The 18,981-nt window shown below is 40.3% G+C and overlaps 1 protein-coding gene across 1 annotated transcript in view; it reads right to left on the bottom strand.

Annotated features, from left to right (window-relative positions):
* LOC139370689 (protein tyrosine phosphatase receptor type T) overlaps positions 1-18,419 on the bottom strand; it is a 435,744-nt gene extending 417,325 nt beyond the window's left edge. Inside the window, exon 1 of the mRNA XM_071110314.1 lies at positions 18,140-18,419. Within this exon, the coding sequence (XP_070966415.1) occupies positions 18,140-18,215 (76 nt within the window). The 5' untranslated portion in view covers positions 18,216-18,419. The remainder of the gene's footprint in view (positions 1-18,139) is intronic.
* Positions 18,420-18,981: the final 562 nt, after the last annotated feature.

The raw sequence follows: 18,981 nt of genomic DNA, 5'->3' as shown, positions 1-18,981 counted from the left end.
CTTATTGTGGGAAACTTGTGGAAGGCTACCCGAAACATTTAACCCAAGTTAAACAATTTAAAGGCAACACTACCAAATACTAATTGAGTGTATGTAAACATCTGACCCACTGGGAATGTGATGAAAGAAATAAAAGCTGAAATAATTCTCTACTATTATTCTGACATTTCACATTCTTAAAATAAAGTGGTGATCCTAACTGACCTAAGAATTTTTACTAGGATTAAATGTCAGGAATTGTGAAAAACTGAGTTTAAATGTATTTGGCTAAGGTGTATGTAAACTTCTGACTTCAACTGTATGTAGCTTAAGAAACAAAGTTTCATGAAATCAATCATTTGCTAGTAACAGATTAAATTCATGTTCTGGCAATCTTTGAAACTCACTTAGATAATACCTTTGACGATACTGTGATAGCAATACATGGTAATAACATTTACAGAAAAGACAAATGCCAATGGAGGTGTCGCTGTTTATAATCAGAACCACATTCCTGTAAAGCTTAGAGAGGATCTCATGATAAATACTGTTGAAGTAATATGGCTACAGGTTTATCTGCCTCACCTAAAGCCTATTCTTGTGGGAAGCTGCTATTGACCACATGTTAACAGTCAGTATCTGGATAACGTGTGAAATGCTTGATAGCAAACAGAGGTATATTTTCTGTGTAATTTAAAATATTGACTGGCTTTCATCAAGCTGCCAATTCAAGAAAAAGTTTTAAACTATAACCAGTGCCTGCAATCTGGTTATCAGTCAACCTACCAGGGTAGTTACAAACAGCACACAAACAAAATCAACATGTATTGATCACATCTTTACTAATGCTTCAGAAATGTGCTTTAAAGCAGTATCCAGATCCATCGGATGTAGTGATCACAATGTAGTAGCCATATCTAGGAAAGTCAAAAGTTCAAGGCTGGGTCTAATAGTGTATAAGAGGTCATACAATATGTTTTGTAGTGATTCCTATGTTGATGTAAAGAATATTTGTTGGGTCTGTGGTGTGGAATGAGGAGTAACCAGACGCTGCACTTGACACATTTATGAAATGTCTTATTCCAATTACTAATAAGCATGCACCCTTTAAGGAAACTACTGTAAAAAAAAAAAAAAAAAAAACAGTAAATCCCTGTGGTTTGATGAGGAATTGAAACATGGTTGAGAGGGATGAGGCAAAATTAATGGCAATTAAGTCCGTCTGCACAATCGATTGGCAAAAGTACTGCAAATTGAGAAAATCATGTGACTAAACTGAATAAAAAAAAGAAACTACACTATGAAACAAAGATAAAGGATAAGAGGAATGACAGTAAAAATACCTTAAAATGAAATTTTGGTCTAAAAGGCAAACTCAGCACCATCATTCATTGAATCAGAAGGCTCATTCATCACAAAACCCACTGACAATGCCAATTACTTTAATCATGTTTTCATTGGCAAGATTAGCAAACTCAGGCATGACATGCCAGCAACAAACGGTGACACTACACATCCAAATATAACTGATCAAATGAATAAAGACAAGCATTGTAATTTTGAATTCCGTAAAGTGAGGGTGGAAGAGGTGAACAAATTATTGTTGTCTATCAACAATGAGAAGCCACCGGGGTCTGACAACTTGGATGGAAAATTACTGAGGATAATAGTGAGCAATATTGCCACTCCTATTTGCCATATCTTCAATCTAAGAATACTAGAAAGTGTATGCCCTCAGGCCTGGAGGGAAGCAAAAATAATTCCTCTACCCAATAATCATAAAGCCCCCGTTACTGGCTCAAATAGCCAACCAGTCAGCCTGTTACCAACCCTTAGTAAACTTTCAGGAAAAAATTGTGTTTGACCAGATACAATGCTATTTTACTGTAAACAAATTGAAAGACTTTCAGCACGCTTATACTGAAGGACATTCAACTAGCACGGCATTTAAACAAATGACTGGTTGACAGAGAAATTCACAGTAAAAAGATTGTGGGGGCTGTTTTATGTGACTTCAGTACGGCTTTTGACATAATCGATCAGTCTGCTGCTGGAAAAACATGTGTGTCATGGCTGTACACCCCCTGTTATATTGTGGATAAAGAGTTACATGTCTAACAGAAGACAGAGGATGTTCTTTAATGGAAGCCTCTCCAAGATAATACAGGTAGAATCAGGAATTCCCCAGGACAGCTGTCTAGGCAACTTGCTTTTTTCAATCTTTACTAATGACATGTCTATGTATGCGGATGACTCAACACTATACACATCAGCTACTACAGCAACTGAAATGACTGAAACACTTAACAAAGAGTTGCAGTTAGTTTCAGAGTGGGTGGCAAGGAATAAGTTCATCCTAAATAGTTCTAAAAACATTGTATTTGGGACAAATCATTCACTAAACCTCAACTAAATCATGTGGAAATTGAGGTGCCTAAACTGCTTGGAGTAACCCTGGATTGTAAACATATGGTCAAAACATGTTGATACAATAGTAGCAAAGATGGGGAGAAGTCAGTCTATAATAAAGCGCAGCTCGGTCTTAACAACACTATCAACAAGGCAGGTCCTTACAGGCCCTAGTTTAGTCTCACCTGGGCTACTGTTAATTTGTGTGGTCAGGTGCCACAAAGAGTGACAATTGGCTCAGAACAGGGCAGCACGGCTGGCCCTTAAATGTACACGGAGAGCTAACAATAATATGCATGTAAATCTCTCATGGCTCAAAGTGGAGGAGAGTGACTTCATCACTACTTGTTTTTTTAAGTAGTGTTGACATGCTGAATGCACCGAGGTGTCTGTTTAAACTACAGCTCAGTCACCCATGCATACTCCACAGACATGCTCCCAAAGGTCTCTTCACAATACCCAAGTCAAGAACAGACTATGGGAGGCGCACAGTACTGGGGGTGGCAGGGTAGCCTAGTGGTTAGAGCATTGGTTGCAAGTTCAAACCCCCGAGCTGACAAGGTACAAATCTGTCGTTCTGCCCTTGAACAGGCAGTTAACCCACTGGGCCGTCATTGAAAATAAGAATTTGTTCTTAGCTGACTTGCCTAGTTGAATAAAGATACAATTAAAAGAGACATGGCTACATGGAACTCTATTCCACAGCAGGTAACTGATGAAAGCAGTAGAATCCGATTTAAAAATATATATATAAATAGAATACACCTTATGGAATAGCGGGGACTGTGTTAAGACACGCACTCTACACACACACGGATTTTGTATTGTAGATATGTGGTAGTAGAGTAGTGGCCTGAGGCAACATAATGTGTTGTGGAAAGTGTTATGAAAATGAAATTTAATATTTTTAAATTGTTGCTGGACCCCAGGAAGAGTAGCTGCTGCCTCGGCATGCAAAATAACCACTCTTGCCCATTTATGGAGTTTTAACTTTTGTGCATTATTCTATAACTGACAATTACATTAGATTTACAGTACTTCATTACACATTCACACAAAAACATCAAAATGCATATTTCAAATTTGAGCCACAGAGGTCTTAGACTTAAAATTATAGTGCTGTGGTTTTATATCATTAATAGCTATCAGTCTCATGTGAAGTCACTGACAATGAAAAGGAGGGGAGAAATTGTCACTTTCAATTGTCACAGTCCAATTGTCACAGTCCAATTGTCACTCATCACAGTAGGATCAAAAACTGAGTGACAGAGGTAGACTTCTCTCAACATAAATGTACAATTTTAAGTGGGATATCAACCATGGCAAGGCCTGTCTGCATAAGAATGAAAGAAAAAGGTTTGAAATAACCAGAAACATTAACATAAAATTTAAAATATAAGTTTTAGTCGTTTGTACAAGATGTGCATGGAAATGCTTACTTGCAGGTTCAATTGGACCCGTTTGTACACAAGTATGAACCCAGTTTCATATGCAAACCATTATTCATATACTTTCAATAAAAATGCTGAGAATATATATAGAATAGCATGAGAAGTCATTTTCTTAAATATTTAATTAAATCAGTTTCTAAAAGTTTAAGAATTTGGTGGAAAATATTATGTAATATGATCTGACCATGATAGTAGTTGCCATTGTTGATAGTTATTTCCCAGCCATGAGTGTCACAAGGACTGTACAACACACTGGGGCGTCATTTGACCTTTCTGAGAGGACGATCACAGGCTCTCCTAATCAAATCACGCCTCGCAAAATGGAGCAGGGCGATGATTAGTTACGGCTCTTATCTCCCCCGTTTGTGTTCACGGCTTTATGAAACGAAGCAAGTGAAAAAAACTCCAGCCAAAGCCTGCACCTGCTTCAGTGTCAACAACAACGCTTTAGTCCCCTTTATCCCAGTCCTGCAGAAACCTCAGACACTCTCTTAAACTGTTGTTTTTTCACTCAGCAACAGGGCTGGCCGGGTCTTACTTTAGCGTAGAAGTATATCTCAGGGCACAAGAGCGCCCAAGCCTGACCTTTTCAAGAGTGACTAAATAATGTGTCAGGCATTAGTACACTCCGGCAAATTGCCATTAGCCTAACCAATTAAGGGGCTTTTAATCTCCCCATGAAGGAACAAAGCGAGGCTATCGGCGGTAGAGGAAGTGTCTGAGAGATGTGTGTGTGAATGAGAGGGAAAGGTTAATGGTCTCTCTGGAGGGAGAAAATGCATGAGGGGTCTTGTTACCATTCCAGACTCCTCACGTCGACAAAGCCCCAGGTCTTGAAGGAGCCCAGCCAGTTCATTATCGCTGGCTTTCATTCCGCCAGGCTAACATTGACTTTAATGCAATATAATACTTTCACATTCGCCTCCTATTTGTTCGCTACCGTCTTTATAAAAATAAAAATAATAATAAAAAAAACTGTAGGTCTAAGCCCTTAGATCACAATATCTACTAAGCTAACATATGGAATTGATTTAAGATTGTCATAAAAGGTATAATTTAGCCATTTGATTTGGAATTTTAGGACCCTTGTAGGTTTTTTTTTTTTTTAAGTATTTGATGAAACATTGGAACATTGAAACATAAGGAACAAGGTTAAGTGTCTGTCCTATATCAGAGATAAGAATACGTAGAAAAAAACAGTTTAGACCCATGTTGTCATGTTATTTTTGGCACATTTGCCACCATATGCACTTTCTTTCCATTTTTACAGCCCAGTACTGGGTTACCTTCAGATGTAGAGTGCCTCGTAGAGCAGAACCACCAACACTGTCGTGTTTGTGAGTCTCCCCTTTCAATATTGGTGACATATTAGTTTAACTCACACAGTTCGGGTTTTACAGACAATTTTGTGGCCATTTTCTTGTCTGGATCCTCTCATGTGTTGCTTAAAACGAGCCCCATGTTATGGAATAATACATTGGTTAAGAGGGGATTGAGTTGCAGCCACTACAAGACACGGTGAGTCTAACAAACACACAGGGAGCTACTCAATGTTAAAAACGACATCACCATGTGACACAGGTGAGTCAATTGACTCTAGGGTTTTTTTAATCATAAAAAAATGAGAAGACTGTTCTTCTCATATCCCCTTTTGTTCGCCGAAGTGCCAGCACAATGTTGACTGGCTGTCTTATTAAATTGCCTTAGGTCCGATAACAGCCGTCTCTAACTAATACCACCTTCAAGGGAGATTGGCAGGGTCCAGAAAGTACATTAGTAAAAAACCCACCCTGATCAGTGTGAACTAGTGTGCACCTTTAACGTCATACACCACTGAACCATACCTAAGCCAAAGCGTGGATGGCACTGCTCTCCTTCACGAAGAGCAAATCGCTGGTGGTTAAAAAGACACCTGACTAAACAAAAGAAGAGCAACTCCACAAGACAAGCTTCCAGAACAGACCATTTACTTCTGCCACGACCCTGTCAACTCTTCAGAAGCCAATAAGTGAAGAGAACGTTTCTCAAGGCCTGACAAGAGGTAACGGAAATGGTTTGAAAAGGGGCATCTCTTAATGAGCGCCCCACGATGACACAATGTCATCTCATGGCGATGGATGAGGCCAGGAGGTGGACCGAACCTCTCGCTTTGAATTGATCACCTCTGACCATCTGGGATCAAACAGCAATGAGCGCTGTGACATCCATGTCACCAACGTAATGGCCAATTCCCTCCTCTGAGCTGGATTGTTATTATCACTTTACCGACTTCTGGAGAGGCTTGTTTCATTCGAATATGCCTGTCAAATCTTATATAAGGAGCACTTTTCCATGGTTATCCTCCACAGATCTAAATCTGAGGTAACCGTTTGACAGAGAGGCAGACAAGGCTGGCAATGCAGCAGCTTTTCATTCGAAACTTCCAATCTGAGCGGCTTCGGTGCAATTTGCCGGTAATCATTTCAGTTGATGACAGATATAATTATCTATTAATCAAGTCTGAATTTGCGTTAACGCGCTCCCTCCCTCTGTCCAATTAACAGTAAGCTCTCCTTTGTCTCCATCCATTTAAATGCTATGACATGGAGAGAGAGAGAGAGAGAAATTAGAAAAATGATGGTTCATGCCATTGTCGCTGAAGATAAATTGTTGGGCTAGTTGAAGTAAGGGTGGGACAGAGAAAGAGAAGTAAAGATGTGTCAAAGAAGAGGTGTGGAGAAAGGAGGCAGATGCTGGATTAATGTACTGTGGGTCTTGGCAGTAAAAGGCTCACTTTGCAAACATCACGAAGAAAGACGCCTGTTTGAGAGCAAACAGTGAGTAGAGCTTCCACAGTGCCAGACAATATTATGTTTGTTCCTGCCTCTCCTCAATGGCCTCGAGGGGACTTTCCTTATACTGGCCTCTTGAGTTTACGCCAAGGAGCACTCTTTCAGTCTATCCATCAGCCTCATTTGCCATTCCCTCTTTCCTCACTCTCCCTCATACAATCTTCCTTCTACCTAACCTGAACACCCCATCCCCATCCCCCTCTCTTCACACAGTAGAAGAGTTTCTGCTACTGCATACTCAAGGCTGCTTCCCAAACGCCACACTATTGCCTTTATAGTTGCAATACTTTTGACCAGGGTTCATCGTGCACTGTTTTTGATCAGAGCGTCTATGTAGGGAGTAGGGTGCATTTGGGTGACAGGTAGCTTAGTAGTTAGGAGCATTGGGACTAGAGGTCGACCGATTATGATTTTTCAACACCGATACCGAGGACCAAAAAAAGCCGATACAAATAAATCAATAGTCCGATTTAAAATCGGTAATAATGACAATTACAACAATACTGAATTAACTCTTATTTTAACTTAATATAATACATCAATAAAATCAATAATGAAACATGTTCAATTTGGTTTAAATAATGCAAAAACAAAGTGTTGGAGAAGAAAGTAAAAGTGCAATATGTGCCATGTAAGAAAGCTAACGTTTAAGTTCCTTGCTCAGAACATATGAAAACGGGTGGTTCGTTTTAACATGGGTCTTCAATATTCCCAGGTAAGAAGTTTTAGGTTGTAGTCATTATAGGAATTATCAGACTATTTCCCTCTACACCATTTGTATTTCATTAACCTTTGACTATTGGATGTTCTTATAGGCACTTTAGTATTGCCAGTGTAACAGTATAGCTTCCGTCCCTCTCTTTGCTCATCCCTGGGCTCGAACCAGGAACACAACGACAGACACCCTCGAAGCAGCGTTACCCATGCAGAGCAAGGGGAACAACTACTCCAAGTCTCAGAGTGAGTGACATTTGAAACGCTATTAGCGCGCACCCCGCTAACTAGCTATCCATTTCACTTCGGTTACACCAGCCTAATCTCAGGAGTTGATAGGCTTGAAGTCATAAACAGCGCAATGCTTGAAGCACAGTGACGAGCTGCTGGCAAAACGCACAAAAGTGCTGTTTGAATGAATGCTTACGAGCCTACTGCTGCCTACCACCGCTCAGTCAGACTGCTCTATCAAATCATAGACTTAATTATAACATAATAAGACACAGAAATACGAACCTTAGGTCATTAATATGGTCGAATCCGGAAACTATCATCTCGAAAAGACAACGTTTATTCTTTCAGTGAAATACAGAACTGTTCCGTATTTTATCTAACGGGGGGGGCATCCATAAGTCTAAATATTCCTGTTACATTGCACAACCTTCAATGTTGTCATAATGATGAAAAATTTTGGCAAATTAGGCAGCCCAAACTGTTGCATATACACTGACTGTGTGCAATGAACGCAAGAGAAGTGACACAATTTCCCTTGGTTAATATTGCCTGCTAACCTGGATTTCTTTTTGCTAAATATGCAGGTTTAAAAATATTTACTTCTGTGTATTGATTTTAAGAAAGGCATTGGTGTTTATGGTTAGGTACACATTGGAGCAACGATACGCACTGCATCGATTATATGTAACGCAGGACACGCTAGATAATATCTAGTAATATCATCAACCATGTGTAGTTAACTAGTGATTATGATTGATTGTTTTTTAGATACGTTTAATGCTAGCTAGCAACTTACCTTGGCTTACTGCATTCGTGTAACAGGCTGTCAGTCTCCTTGTGGAGTGCAATGAGAGAGAGGCAGGTCGTTATTGCGTTGGACTAGTTAACTGTAAGGTTGCAAGATTAGATCCCCCGAGCTGACAAGGTAAAAATCTGAAAAGGGCAGTTAATACACCGTTCCTAGGCCGTCATTGAAAATAAGAATGTGTTCTTAACTGACTTGCCTAGTTAAATAAAATATTAAATAAAAGGTGTAAAAAAATAAATAATAATAATCGGTGTCCAAAAATACAGATTTACGATTGTTATAAAAACTTCAAAATCGGCCCTAATTAAAATAGGCCATTCCGATTAATCGGTCGACCTCTAGTTGGGACAATTTTTTTTTTTTACCCCTTTTTTTTTCTACCCAATTTCGTGGTATCCAATTGTTGTAGTAGCTACTATCTTGTCTCATCGCTACAACTCCCGTACGGGCTCGGGAGAGACGAAGGTTGAAAATCATGCGTCCTCCGATACACAACCCAACCAGCCGCACTGCTTCTTAACACAGCGCGCATCCAACCCGGAAGCCAGCCGCACCAATGTGTCGGAGGCTACACCGTGCAACCTTGGTTAGCGTGCACTGCGCCCGGCCCGCCACAGGAGTCGCTAGTGCGCGATGAGACAAGGACATCCCTACCGACCAAGCCCTCCCTAACCCGGACGACGCTAGGCCAATTGTGCGTCGCCCCACGGACCTCCCGGTCGCGGCCGGTTACAACAGAGCCTGGGCGCGAACCCAGGGACTCTGATGGCACAGCCCTTAACCACTGCGCCACCCGGGAGGCCCCTAGTTGGGACATAAACCGAAAAGTCACTGGTTCAATCCCAGAGGCGACTAGGTGAAAAATCTGTCAATGAGCCCTTGAGCAAGGCACTTAACCGCCATTGCTCCTGTATGTTGCTCTGAATAAGGGAGTGTCTGCTAAATGCCTAAAATGTCAATTTGGGACATAGCCAAGCTGTAGGGAGATTGGCCTCCTGTGTATTATTAGAATCGTCTTCAAATCATCAACCTTAGTTTACCTCTACGATTAGAATTCCGGAAAGACAATGTAGTGTGGCATGATAGCATGAGATGGATGTCACTGATATATTGCTAGATACAGCACTCTGGAGTTAGTTTTTTTTAGGGATGATTTGGTATTTCTGTGTAGCCTTGATAAGACAAAATACTTTGTGGGGGAGTTACACTCACGTGTCCCCTGTTAAAGGATCGACAATTACGCCTGAAAAGGCAAATGAAATCCACTCCTCGCTGGAAGAGGGGAGAACGGACGCTCTGGTGCACCAGTGGCTTCGGACCTTTCTTTCAGTATTTCCGCCAGTGGTTCTGATTCAGCCCACATTGGAGAGGGTGCGCCAGGAGGGCTTATCATTGATTCTTGTGGCTCCCCGTTGTCCCATTCAGCCTTGGTTCGCGGAGATCATTCACCTTTTAGGTGGGGACCAGTGGCAACTCCTGTTACGCAGGGCCCTGTTGTCTCAGACACACAGACAGGTTTGGAATGCGAGACTGGAGATTTGGTTCCTATGAGCCTGGCCCCAGAGAGGGCCAATCTGTTGGCTAGAGGTTTATCTCCGAATGTGATTGCTACCATTCAGTCCGCAAGGGCACCCTCCACGAAAGGACTGTATGCGTTTAATACATGGCCTCTATCTCAGTCATAACGTTACTCTTCTTTAACATGAGAAATATACCAATTCCCATCCATTGATAAGAACATGTCCGAAAGCATAGAACATAAGAGGAAAACAGTGTTCAGGTTTTTCTCCTAGATTATAGTCTATTGTGTGTCACTTCCTCGCCAGTCAGACGATCGATGTTCATTGGTTGTGCCTTAAAACAAAAACATCGGCAAGAGATTTGTTTGTGCAAATTACTGTTTCTCTCTCTCTCAACCTGCTCTGCTAATTCCCAGGTGAGATTGCAACAGATCAATTTCCTCCCTGTGCAATCATGAATCTCGCAAGAATAGGGCACTTCCTGTAAACAGGAGTTTGAGATAGGAGTTTGTAATCTTTATATGGATGAATTAGTCTTAATTCTGTTAAGCATACAACATTACTGAACTTCATGATTCAGCTGCATAAATTAACTGCACAAGAACCCAGTGTCCTTCATACATGTTTTCGGCAATGAAATTCATCCACAAAAAAAATGGTTGACAATTATTTCAATCGATTGGTATGATTTCTTCTGAGTTAATATATGCTTTGTGCCTTGAAATTCCAGGTTGAACTTCAAGCGACTATAAAATATCAGGGCCAGTATCAAAGTGTTCCAGAGTAGGAGTACTGATCTAGGATCAGGTCCCCCCCCCCCCCCCCTCTTATTTCATTATGATTTTAAAAAAAGGCAAAACTGATATTCGATCATTCAGCACTTCTACTCCAAGATGCTTTGTGAATACAGGCAATGTTGTTGTTTTTTTTCCTCAGTCAGCGATAAAAACCAGGCATCCCTCTGCTTCATAGCAAGGTTTTTCAGGCAGGAACTCACTTTTAAGTATGTCATTGAAAAAGAGAAGAGAGACATTCTTCCAGCGTTTTGTACCTTAACATCCTCAGAGGCGCAGGCCTGCCCCTGTATTAAGCTGTCATTTAGTCAGGCAAATAGAATAAGTGCAACGGATTAGGGTGACACAGTCATGCAGATAAGCAGACCGCTGGAAAATACAGCTCTGTCCACTGACACGGTAAATGCAGCTCTCCTCTCCTGAAAAAAAAATAAAAAAGCGTGACCAGATGGGTGAGCATACTAAACAGACAGAGCCGGTGAGTGACAGACAGCTTGTCAAAAAGTGCTCCCGAACGTTCTGCTGCAGCCACGGCAACACATGATAACGGGAGTTGGAGGAAACAATTAGGGTTCCGACAGGTTCTAATGGATTGATTGGGAATAATTAGGCTCCTGTTTTTGTCCTTTTACCCTTTTTTTCCTCCCTTATTCCCCGAGGCCCATTTGGGATGCATGCGGAGTGTGAAATCCATTAAAATCTCCGACAGCCTCCCAACCCCATTTGTGCTCTCAGGTGTTTCATTTCTCCACCAGTTGAAGTGCATTTTTCCCGTCTCTGAAGTTTTGGAGGTGTAGTTGTTTCCCCTCTCATCAGTGCTTGACTGACCCCCAGTTAGAATTGCTGGGGCATTTACAGTTGAATTGCTGGCCACAATCTCTTGTTTGGAGGACATTATTCATTTATTTTTTTACCACCTATTACAATATTTAATCCTCTTACATTTTACCTCGATCACAATACTTGAAAGTAAAATAAATTGTTTTGCCTACCTGTCAAATAAAACACAATGATGGAAGTATAGGAACAGAGTGGTACTCAAAAAAAAAAAAATCAAATCTCATACTAATCCTAAATTACACCCCTACTCTTTGGCTTAAGCCACAATGAAATATCAACCAAACCAAAAAAATACTGTCTGGAAAAAAGAACTTCCTCCTTCCCTAAAATGGAGGGGCTGGTGAGAGGAACCTTGAAGACTGACACTGCATCAGCCTGGGATTAACCATTAGTCTGGCAGCACTCGGCTAACGAGTGCCCTCTCCAGCATACAGAGTGACTGCTGTCTCACGTGACAGTGCAGGTGTTACAGTGCCTTCAGAAAGTATTCAACCTCCTTGACTTTTTCCACATTTTGTTGTGCTATAGCCTGAATTTAAAATAGATGAAATTGAGATTAGTGACAATCTACACACAATATCCTACAATGTCAGAGACATTAACACAAATGTTTTTACCACAGTATTTTGTGTACATCAGACAAAAATGGAGAATAAAATACATTTTAAGCCCATCTTGTACTGCAACAAAATATGGAAAAATTCAAGGGGGTTGAATACTTTCTGAAGGCAGTGTTATGCTGCTGCTGGATGATGTATGCAAAGGAGGAGAGAGACCTGTGTAATGTATGCAAGGAATACTTTTTCCACTGGATCTCTTTCCTTGGCAAAGGAGCATTTTGCCACTGAAAGAAACACTGGGCTGCATACAACAACCATTTCCCATTTAAATGAAAATAAGTTAATTTCATAGGAGATTTTTTTAAATCATTTAAAAAAAGACAGATCGGCCTGGGCAAGTGCCTTTATGTGATTTGCCAAAACTTATGCCCATGTCTTATCATCATCAGGGCTCCTGAGTGGTGCAGAGTCCTAAGGCACTGCATCTCAGTGCCAGAGGCGTCCCTACAGACCTTGGTTCAGTTCCTGGCTGTATCAGAACTGGCTGTGATTGGGAGTCCCATAGGGCGGCCCACAATTGGCTCAGCGTCGTTAGGGTTTGGCTGGGGTAAGCCGTCATTGTAATTAAGAACTTGTTCTTATTTTTTATTTTTTTTAAGTCAAATCATCAAGTGTGTTTTATTTATCCATGTCCACCATCAAGCTGGCTCAAAAAATAATAATAATCTAACTTAACCAATTGCTTAAAAATTAGCATTATTTTTTGAGTGGACTTCAAAAGGACAATTTGAGCTATAGTTTACGCCACAAATTATTCACAAATTCATGTTTGTGCAAAAAACTAAAAATTACAGCCATCATGATCATGACTTTCAGGTTTGTTTGTACCTGTGTTTGTGCATGTAATTTTATGTTGATTAATCTTATGCTACACAGACATAACATACATTTTTCTAAACAATTCCAATCTGTTAGTAGTTGGACTTATTGCACCAGTTAAATGAGATGCTGTTCCAGTTTATTTGATTTAGGTAGTTTCAATAATTCATCTTCCCTATCCCGGCAGTCATTCTGAATGCAGGTTGCGGGCGATTAAAAGTTACAATTGTTGGATATCCTCACTTGTTGCGGGATTCTAATAGGAATTACACATCACTTTGCAAGCCAGCAGGCTTGATGTGGCCTGTAAACAAGGAGTTTCAGACCACAGGTATAACAAGGCCCTCAAAGAACAGCCTAATAATATACCGTTTGTAATGTATTGTCATAAAGAGTTGAATTTTCAAGATAACTCACTTGGTGAAGGCTACACTACTAAAAACCATTGAATACAACAACCATGCCTCTCGCTAATAAATGCAGTCATGGGCGGTAACTTCAATTCACTCAAAAGGCAAGGCACTCTGGGAAATGTGCAAGAAAGGTCAAAAACAATTCAGCTTGAGAATGTGTTTACTCAACCAAAAATGCTGAGTGAAAATACATTCTCAAGTTGAATTGTATGTTGGTTCAGCTATGTGCCCAAATGCTGAGCAAGTTCGCAATCCTATTGCAGCTGGTTGCCTTACAATTTGACTGTGAATCAACTTCAATGCCTTTTTGTTGAGCAAACGTATTATGACAAGGTAGGGTTGGTAAAAGACCAAGTCCATATTATGGCAAGAACAGCTAAAATATGCAACGAGAAACAGTCCATCTTTACTTGAAGAGTAAAATGTCAAGAAATGTGAAAGTTTCTTCAAGTGCAGTTGCAAAAACCATCAAGCGCTATGATGAAACTAACTCTCATGAGGACTGCCACAGGAAAGGAAGACCCAGAGTTACCTCTGCTGCAGAGGATAAGTTCATTAGACTTACCAGCCTCAAAAATTGCAACCCAAATAAATGCTTCAGAGTTCAAGTAACAGACACATCTCAACATCAACTGTTCAGAGGAGACTGCGTTAACCAGGCCTTCATGGTCAAATTACTGCAAATAAACCACTACTAAAGAACACCAATAATAAAAAGAGACTTGCTTGGGCCAAGAAACACGAGCAATGGACATTAGACCAGTGGAGTTCTGTCTTTTGTTCTGATTTGAGTCCAAATTTGAGATTAATGGTTCCAACCGCTGTGTCTTTGTGAGACGCAGAGTAGGTGAACGGATGATTTCTGCATGTGTGGTTCCCACCGTGAAGCATGGAGGAGGAGGTGCTTTGCTGGTGACACTGTCAGTGATTCATTTACAATTCAAAGCACACTACCAAGGCATTCTGCAGGAAATACGCCATCCCATCTGGTTTGCGCTTAGAGGGACTATCATTTGTTTTTCAACAGGACAATGACCAACACCTCCAGGCTGTGTCGGGGCTATTTGACTAAGAAGGAGTGTGATGGAGTGCTGCATCAGATGACCTGGCCTCCACAATAACCCAAACTCAACCCAATTGAGATGGTTTGGGATGAGTTAGACCAAAGAGTGAAGGAAAGGTGTCTCCCGAGTGGTGCAGTGGCCTAAGGCACTGCATCTCAGCACTTGAGGCGTCACTACAGACACCCTGGTTCGAATCCAGGCTGTATCACAACCGGCCGTGATAGGGAGTCCCATAAGGCGGCACAGAATTGGCCCAGCGTTGTTCGGGTTTGGCCAGTCATTGTAAATAAGAATTTGTTCTTAACTGACTTGCCAAGTTACATAAAAGTTTTTAAAAAGCAGCCAACAAGTGCTCAGCAAATGTGGGAACTCATTCAAGACTTTTGAAAAAGCATTCCAGGTGAAGCTGGTTGAGACAATGCCAAGAGTGTGCAAAGCTGTCATTAAGGCAAAGGGTGGCAATTTGAAGAATCTCAAATATATTTTGATTTGTTTAACACTTTTTTTGATTATGACATGATTCCATGTGTTATTTCATAGTTTTGATGTCTTCACTATTATTTTACAATGTAGAAAATACAAATATTATGTATGATGAATGGGCTGTGTATGGAGTGGATAGTACCAATTGGAGGTACGCTGAGACTAGATGGATTTAAAGTGAGTGTAATTTTGAACACCGACCAACTGACTTTCCAGCGTCAGTGTTGAAATGACCCTTCTCTTGTTTTATACATGCACTGTAAAACAAATAAAATGTAATTGAAATTACACTCACTTTAAAGCCATCTAGTCTCAGCATACCTCCAATTGGTACTATTCACTCCATACACAGCCCATTCATCCAGTAAAGACGACCTCCCAGTCCACACTCCCATTTCCAAACAGCACTCAAAATGGGGAAATGCAAAACCATGGATTTGATAAGTCTGCCTTTCGAAAATGTCTGCTTGACATCTCAGGGCAGAGGGCAGTCGTCAGTTCAAGGAGAAAGAGAACAGAGAGGAAAAGAAAATGACACATGACTGTTCCATATTTTGCCTTCTTGCCAAATAAATGTAATTAATAACTGAATACAAATGATAACTTGGTCCTTTTGAACACACACACACACACACACACACACACACACACACAGCAGCTCTAGCCAGTAGCTGCCACCTCCAGTGTCCGCTGGACAATAAACAATTAATGGCCAGTAAAGCATAGCAGTAGGGGCATGAGGCTAACCGCTATGCCCAGATGTATCCTGCAAATAACTACTGAGGTAGGATGGAGAAACAGGGACAGTCCACTTAACACACATTTTACATTGGCCATGGATGTCCATAAAAATACACGTAATATTCTATCTCAAATGTGAAGTCCCTCCCCAAGTTCAGCTTTTCTCTCGGCAGCTCTGGCACTGAATGGCCTATGCAGCCATGTAAATGTTCACATTTTACTTACACCCTGTGTTTTGCAAAAGCCAACCCCCATTAGTTAGGGAATAAAGATACTTTTCAAGCTGTTCATTCAGACTGAGGGGGGCTTGTTTCCCTGCCAGAGTGACAGACTGGGAAGGACTGGGAACAAGGAAGCAGGATGCATATCAAACAGAAAACACTTGCATGGATGATGACTTCCAAGGAAATGTAAAAATTCAGAATTAATCTTTTGTGAGAGATACATGTGCATGGTCAAAATTAAGTTTATGGACTTTACTCATTAATATTTCAAATTTAAAAAACTAATCAAATTAGATTTTTACTCACATGCACCAAATATAACAGGTATAGATAGACCTTACTGTGAAATGTTTACTTACAAGCCCTTAACCAAGAATGCAGTTCAAGAAAGAGTTAATTAAATATTTACAACAAAAAAACTAAAGTAAAAAATAATCAAAAACGAACAATACATTTACATAATAACGAGGGTACCGGTACTGAGTCAATGTGCAGGGGTACAGGTTAGTGGAGGTAATTTGAATAAAGTTAAACAAATGCAGGGGACTGAAATAGTGTTGGTTTTCTGTCTTTCTGATTATTTGGGTGTGTTGCTGAAATCCAGATTACTGACTGACATGACATTTATCAATTCATAAAATTATTATTTAAAGTAATACAATCTATGCAGAATATCCTGATTTACACTGGAGCCCAATGTAAATTATATATTAACATTTTGTAACTAATGCACATTACTACAATGATAGTCATTTCTAACAAAAAATGAGATATTTCCATGAGTTTGTCCAATAATTTATAGTCTGATTTCAAAACATTTCACCCTTCATTAGAACCACCAAATCCATGAATCAGAAATAAATATGGACCCCAATACATTAAGTGTGATAATCTACTTCCATGATAAATAAACTATAACTTAAGAGATAAAATTGACGTATTTTTTTAAAGAAAATGGTTCATTGGCCCAGGATCTCGGATTTAAAACCACCTTTGGTTTGAACAGTTCACTTGCGCGCATTTATGATCCTTTGCGGGTGAGTGGAATACAATTTGATGTGCCCAGAGCGCCACCTTACGGGTGCACAACTCAACAGACAGAGCGTCTTGAGCTCATGAACACTTTTGCAGCGTTGCTCATGCACGGAATAAGAAAATCAACCGCACTGAAAAAGTGTGATAATTGTGCCACATATTTTTTTAAATGCTAATGTGATGAATAGGCATTTCGGGCAAAGGGATTTCAACCACTGTCCTCAATTGCGTGATCATTCATTTTATTTAGCTTTGTTTTTTTTCTCCAGGTTTTTTTAACAGTGGATTTCGTGGTTTTGTTGTATATGCCTGTCGAATATTCAACAAGCCTACTTTAGCATATTTTCCATTTTGAGAGCAAAAAGAACCAAAACGGTGCACTGTGACAGCAGAGTCTGTTCTGTAGTATCAAGTTATTTTAACATTTCGTCCTACTACCGTAGCCTAATGTTAAATTGTTTAAATACATCCTACAACACATTTTCCACAAAAACCTTTGCCACAATGAAGCAATGCATCGGTCTCACTTATTACAATCAAAATCATTTCAAATCGCGAGTACGCTATCAATATGGGAGGTACAGTATATGGCTACATGCGCTTAGTAAGTAGGCTATATTAATTGCTGTATGGTAAAATGTTATAATTCTTCTGAAAGTAGAGTTTATTCGAGTTGGTCCAACTGGGCTATGATCAATTTAACGCAAGATTAAGGTAGGCCTAAATTATTTATTATCACGATATCCAATAAACTACTCAGAATTGACCACTGCTTTGCGTAATGGTAGTTATTTGTATCAAACCGACTCTGCATTACCGATACAGATCAATTTAGTCGATATGGTCAATATCACGTTTTATAATTGACAAAATAATCTTGCCCAAAAGCACCCCAAATTGCGCGTTGAGTAACAAGTGCTCGAATGACGTGCATCTTGACAGTGTGTCCGTGTATTTTGAGTTTGCGTGCATGCATGCGTATTCAATTATGTATAGTAGCCTATTCGAAAATAAAAGTTGGAGACACAGCATGAACTCCTATGGCATGCACCTGCCCACGGTCCCTTCGTTATCGTGTATTGACATCTCCAAAGCACATTCTACCGAGATGAAAGTAGCCTAGTTTTCTGAGCAATTCCTAGAAACAAGAATAAACTTACCTGGAAATAATTGTCCGCATATTAAGTCCATCAGTTGAAAAAGAATCGAAGCAATGATGTAGTTCCCTTTGTCCATTTTGGCAGTGACTATTTTACATGCTCGCCTCCTGTCCGTTTACTCGCTGACTGTATACACAGACAGTATCCTCGCATTGGTAATGCAGTGAGAGAGTCCTGTAAGGCAGTAGACAGCAATCCCGGTTTGATTGTTTGGCTTCAATCAGTAATTGATGGCAAACGGAGTTGAGATAATCTAAAGGAGAGTGGCACTCGATTCTGAGTCCCCAGGGTCCCTACACCTGTCTAGCCACCACAACGTTTGAACCTCTAACTATCTAAGCATTGGAGGCATGCCGTGTTAATGTCATGTCGGGAACTCGGACCTCCGAGGTAAAAATGAACGTGTTTATTTGCGTATTGCTTCCTATTGGTTGATTCTGATACCCCAGTTTCCCATTTGGGACGTATCAGCTTTCTACAACGAGTAGTCTAAGCAAGTTGGACATTTCAGATTTTCCGACATGACGTGAATGTTATATTCTGCTGTGCTGGGGCCGTGTGAGTTATTCCTATGGCAGTGCTGACACTCATGCCGCATTCATATCATGTTGGAAACGCAAAAAAATCTGACTTGCTTACTAGTTGTTGAAAGATTAACTCGGAGGTACTGAGTTTCCGACCTGAACGCTGCATCACCTGTTTCTGATAGTATTTCAGTTAGTCTTGGATCCATATTTTTTTGTGGATGAAAGTAAAATATTGTCAGCTGAAAACATTTACGTGTGTAGGCTAGACAACAAGCGCGCACTCATTTTCTCAAGAGGAAAAAAATAAATCATTTT

This window comes from Oncorhynchus clarkii, chromosome 17 (genome assembly GCF_045791955.1).
Source record: "Oncorhynchus clarkii lewisi isolate Uvic-CL-2024 chromosome 17, UVic_Ocla_1.0, whole genome shotgun sequence".
NCBI lineage: Eukaryota > Metazoa > Chordata > Actinopteri > Salmoniformes > Salmonidae > Oncorhynchus > Oncorhynchus clarkii.
This window is presented reverse-complemented; position numbering and strand designations above follow the sequence as displayed.